This window comes from Micropterus dolomieu, linkage group LG12, assembly GCF_021292245.1.
Source record: "Micropterus dolomieu isolate WLL.071019.BEF.003 ecotype Adirondacks linkage group LG12, ASM2129224v1, whole genome shotgun sequence".
Taxonomy (NCBI): Eukaryota; Metazoa; Chordata; class Actinopteri; order Centrarchiformes; family Centrarchidae; genus Micropterus; species Micropterus dolomieu.
This window is the reverse complement of record NC_060161.1, coordinates 31,410,534-31,416,119: the sequence shown is the minus strand read 5'-3', so window position 1 is coordinate 31,416,119 and position 5,586 is coordinate 31,410,534. Positions and strand designations below refer to the sequence as shown.

At 39.2% G+C, this 5,586-nt stretch overlaps 1 protein-coding gene across 1 annotated transcript in view; it reads right to left on the bottom strand.

The window, feature by feature from the left end:
- Window positions 1-1,605: 1,605 nt before the first annotated feature.
- The window catches only part of LOC123980340 (butyrophilin subfamily 1 member A1-like), a 7,387-nt gene continuing 3,406 nt past the window's right edge, over window positions 1,606-5,586 (bottom strand). The window contains exons 5-7 of the mRNA XM_046064677.1: window positions 3,900-4,178; window positions 2,942-3,073; window positions 1,606-2,642 (exon numbers count right to left, since the gene is read on the bottom strand). Of these exons, the coding sequence (XP_045920633.1) occupies window positions 1,615-2,642; window positions 2,942-3,073; window positions 3,900-4,178 (1,439 nt within the window). The 3' untranslated portion in view covers window positions 1,606-1,614. The remainder of the gene's footprint in view (window positions 2,643-2,941; window positions 3,074-3,899; window positions 4,179-5,586) is intronic.

Below are 5,586 nucleotides of genomic sequence, written 5' to 3'. Positions count from 1 at the left end.
CTTTTCAGTAGGATTAATCTCTGGGAATGAAGAATGTATAAAATTTGAACATACAAAATTGTGATCCAAGAGCTGTTATAACAAAATAATGGCACAATTTTATTACAGAATGTATGAGCTTAAAGGCCCTGAAAACGTCTTTGGTCAATCAGCTTCTTACTGTGAGTGATGGGATCCTACATAGCTCAATTGGGAAAAGGTGGTGTCACGTACTTACGTGGGGGGGGGGGTGTCAACTCCTTAAACAAAAACCATCGCAAGGGGCGTCACACACACGTCGTCTACTATACACGCAAAATCACTGTTATGTGTACAATAGACAAGCGTGTATATGTCACGCCTGTAGTAAAATGTGAGTAAATGTAAGTTTAAAAGTAAATATATTCGAAATATATTTCAAAATAAAATGTGAAAAAATGGAAACAGTAAGAGAGAAAAATGTAGAAATAAAGCATAAGATGTAAAGTAGCTTTTATAAAGTGTAATACTGAGTAAATTAATTCACACACTGGACACCACATACAAAGGTATCAGTGTCTATTTATTAGCAATATTTTAAAACGTAACAGTGTTAAAATACATATATGTTAGGCAAGTCGTTTCTAGCAGGTAGTGCTCTGATGCTTCTCCCTTTCCTAAAAAACATACATTAACATGATGCTAACAGTGATGCTGTAAGATACAAGATAGTTTAATAGCAACAAACATCAAAGACGATCACATCAATTCCAGAATCATACAAATACAACATGAACATCAAAATCAAACTTTACCGTTCTGGTGACTAAAAACTCCTGTGAAAGTAAAAATAAAACACTTTGTATGCTTCTAATCTTGAACAGGAGTTTGTGGAATAGAGAAAGGCCATCTGCAGACCTGAGATCAGATCACAGACTACTTTGTATCAATCAGCTCGACTCGTCTTTACATCAGTGCTTCAGTCAAACTCCATGATCTCAGTATAGTTTTATCAGCCGATCATAACCACGCTGTGAACTGCTGAAGATAACTCAAGTTTACTTTACATCTATCTTCAGATGACTTTCAAAAGAGTCAGTTCATCAATCAAAGAATCCACTGGATCACTCTGATTCTCTACTGTTTCTGGACTCCGGGTCAAAGATTGTTCTCTGAAGTCTTCCTGACCTCTCAGAGGTTTTTCTTCCTGTTGTTTATCTGCTTGTCTCTTCTCAGAGATCTTCATCATCAGCTGCTTCTTGCATGTTGTCTTCTCTGTGTCTCACTGTCTTCCTTTCTTGCAGTGTTTCATCCGTCTGTTTCTCCATCTCCTTTAATGTTTTAATAATTTCCTCCTTTTCATTTGCTGCTTTCATTTTCTTCTGTCTCGTGACTCTCTCATCCTTCTTCTGTCTCTCCATTATTGTCTCCATCTTCTCCAGCTGTTTCTGAAGTTCTGCCTTCTTCGTCTCCAGATCATTCTTGGTGTCTAAAAGAAGTCTGACAGCTTCATCTTTCTCTGCTGCTTCTTCCATCTTGTCTTCCTCCCTGTTCACTGACTGTAGCTTCCTCTCAGCCTCTCCTCTCTGTCTCTCCACCTCTTCCAGCTGCACTTTCAGTTGCTGCATCTGCTTCTCCTTCGTCTCCATCTGCCCCTTAAGTCTGGAGACTCGTTTCTTCCAATTCTTCTTGTTCTCTTTCTTTTGTCTTTAGATTTCTCATAAGTTTTTCCTTCTCTTTGTCTAGGTCATTCAGTGTCTCTCTTTCTGGCATCAGCTGTTCTCCATGTTTTTCTTCCTCCATCAAACACTGAGCTTGTGTTTCATCACCTGCAGACTTTATTTCCTCCCCTTCCTCTTCTTCCATCAGCTGCTCTGTGTTGTCACTTTCAGGTTTAGCCTCTTCCTCGTGGTTCAGATCACTTTCTGCTGGATGTGGAGCGTCTCGTTTCTGATTGATTGGTTGAGTCTCTGTCTCTTCTTGACCCTTGTCCAAACCATTTTCTGTCTGTCCTTCTGCCTGGTCTGTCTGTCTTTCTTCCATCAGCTGCTCTGTGTTGTCACTTTCAGGTTTAGCCTCTTCCTCGTGGTTCAGATCACTTTCTGCTGGATGTGGAGCGTCTCGTTTCTGATTGATTGGTTGAGTCTCTGTCTCTTCTTGACTCTTGTCCGAACCATTTTCTGTCTGTCCTTCTGCCTGGTCTGTCTGTCTTTCTTCCATCAGCTGCTCTGTGTTGTCACTTTCAGGTTTAGCCTCTTCCTTGTGGTTCAGATCACTTTCTGCTGGATGTGGAGCGTCTCGTTTCTGATTGATTGGTTGAGTCTCTGTCTCTTCTTGACCCTTGTCCAAACCATTTTCTGTCTGTCCTTCTGCCTGGTCTGTCTGTCTTCTTCCTCCCACTGAAGACTGATGCTCCGTTTCTTTATTCACAGACTGGATGTTTTCTTGTGTCTGGATCAAAACGTTGTTTGATTCTCTTTGGTGAGGTTCCTTTGTTTGAGCTTGAAGTTCTGTTTCTTCATTCGACGGGTCCTGAATGTTAATTGTCTCTCTTTCTGCTGCTAGTTGTTCTCTGTCTGTTTCTCTTTCCATTAGTGGCTCCTGTTCTGAATTGTTTCTCACAGAGTTGCTCTTCTTCTCTCTCACTTTCTGTGTTTCTTCATCCTCGAGGTGCTTCTTGTTTCCTGTGTGCAGAAACAACCAACAGTGTTTACATGGCATGTGACTGTGTTGCTTTTCTAAAAATGATGGAAGATGAGATGAAGAGAAAAGAGCTTGACAAGCACAGCAGAGATGTGAAGAAGAGACCTTGTCACAAGAAACATTTTAAATGAGAAACACATATTCTGACAATCTGAAGACTGAGAGACCTGATATTTCAAAACTAATAGCAATTGCTACAGAACTCAGTAATATAATCATTGATGTTACAAAAGTAAAATGAACAGTCATAGATTGATATTTTAAAAAGTTTCTGACTTACTGATTTTGTTTTGTCTCCATTTCCACACAACAACAAAGACCGCTGAAAGAATCAACATGGCAACAATCAAACCGATGATGGCAGGCGCAGATGAACTGGAGCTAGAATCAGACCGGCCTGGGAAGAAATCATCTGAAATATAAAACATAGAACAGAAATTTATTTATATAAGATACCAGTCAGTCAGCATTAATAGTGGCTCACCCCAGGGCTGTGTCCTGTCCCCACTACTGTCTCTTCAATATACAAATGACTGTAGGAGTCACTTTCACTTTGATAACAAGTTTCTTCTCAAGTTTGCGGTCGACACGGTTTTAATTATTCTGTTGGAGAGGTCGACTATGGGCCAGTTTTGAACAACTTGAATAGTGCAACCACCACTTTCTGAAGTTAAATGTCCATAAAACTAAAAACATGACCATAGACTTCAGGAAAACCCACTCAACCTCTCCAACAATAATCAAGGGCTCACACCCTGAATTTTGACTTCAACACTTGTGAGTCAATTTGAACTTTTTGTTGCATAGCTTGGTATGGGAATCTTACAGTGCAATGCAAAAATAAACTGTGTAACGTTGTTCAGTTAGCCAGCAAAATAACTGACACGCAACAGCTTTCTTTGGCAGACATCTATGATAGACAAGTTATGTCTATTATAGGTTATGTTATGCGAAAGGCTTGGACTATCATAGCCAGATCTTTGTTCTTCCCCCCCTCAGGTTAAATATATACAAATAATGTTTGCACCGATGGCAATTAATGCCCTAAATCTGCAGAAGCATCCTACAGTGTTGAGGCTACCATTTCAACTTTTTGAGTACTTTCAGATGAACAAATAGATTGTTAGATTGATTTTGTTTCTGTTCTTAACCCCTGGTGATTAAATTGAATTGAATTGAAAGTCATAGCTGTCAAAAACAAAAAGTTATTGTGTGATAATTTTAATTAATTTTCTAACCTGGAACCTGGATGTGAGTCTCTCTGGTCTGGTCGATGTCCTTCTGTTGGACTCTACAGGTGAAGCTGTTGCTGTGTCTCTTCTCCACAGTCACTCTGCTGCTGACAGTATAGAGGTCATCAGGACCTCTGACTGTCTCTGTAGGTCCAGCAGAGAGGAGGTTTCCCTCACCGTCCAGCCAAAACACCTCAGGCTCTGGATACCAGCCTGCAGACTCACACTGTAACACCACGCTGCTGCTGTTTTTGGACTTTTGGATACCAGGTGAGGAGACGGCTCCTAAAGATGAGATGATTAAGGAGTTTTTTAAAAAGTGGTTTTACAGTTTGCCTGCTAACATTAGCATTCCTGGCTAACTAGCTTTCTGCCTTTTGTCATAACCTTCTTCTGTGGCCAAAGGTAGCATCTCTTTTTCCAAATACATTATTTTGTGGGTTTGCATATTCAGGACTGGCACATCTAGTGTGTTCTACTTTAACATGACACAAACCTGAAATCAATTGTAACCCTATTAGATGCCAACTGAAATATCTCTATTATTAGATGGATCACCATGACATGTGGTTCAGATAGCCATGTTCCCTAGAGGATGAATCCTTCCAAGTGATCCTCTCAAATTTTGTTCATGAGCCAATAGCAGGTCAATGTTGTGAGTTCTCCAGATAAATATCTCAACATTTCCAAGATGGATTGGTACAAAAAGTCGTACAGACATACAGTACATGCACCTCAGAGGTTGAATCTTTATGACCTAGGTTATTCCTGACATATCTTCTAGTAAGCACCACCAGCAAGATGACACTTTTGGATTTCAGTGAAATGTAAAGGGATTTACTCAAACCAGAAATTTTCAAGTCAACTCAACTGACAAGGGCCTGAAAAATTTGGGCTCTGAACACTTAATTTCCTGCATTCTGGTGAATTCTTTTTCACCAATTCATTGAGGAAATGTTTGAGGTGACAACTCAAAATAAAATAAAAAATAGTGTAATATAATGCAGTAAGGCTGTCAGGTATTCTGTTTTACTGTCAGATATGTTTCTCCTGTACGTACTTTTCTCATTTAATTTAATGTGCATATGGCACCTTTTCACCTTAATGAAAAATTAGCTTAATTAATTTGAAATCAGTATAAAAAAAATTATTGATTTAATATTTTATAGGGGAGTCTGGGGGTCCTCCCCCATAATATTTTGAGCATTAGAAGGACAAAATTTAGGTGACAAGAAGAAGAAGAATATAAAAATATAATAGAAAGTAATGCAGTAATCACTTGCTTATTCTTTTTTTTTTAACTTCAAGTTATTTTTATTTAAATATAAAGATTTTTTACACTGCATTGCAGGCTTATTGTGAAAATAAACCTTTCTCATAGCATTTTTATTTGTTGGTGCAAGCTATTTTTCAGAACATTTTTAAGTGCTTTCAAAAAGTAGTGGCTACATGTCCCCAGCCTAAATGACCAACCTCCCCTACAGGTTGAGCTACTCCATGCTTACCACTTCACCTCCACTCTCCTCCTGCTCTCTCTGTCCCTCGGCCTGTCACTTTATGTCACTCTGTTTCAGAAAACACTTGTGATCAAACATAAATATCACCACAATTCCACACAAATGTTCACTTCAGCACCTCTGATAAAGTGCAGCTCACAGCCACTTTAAAGGGAATGAAGCATCCCGGAGACAGT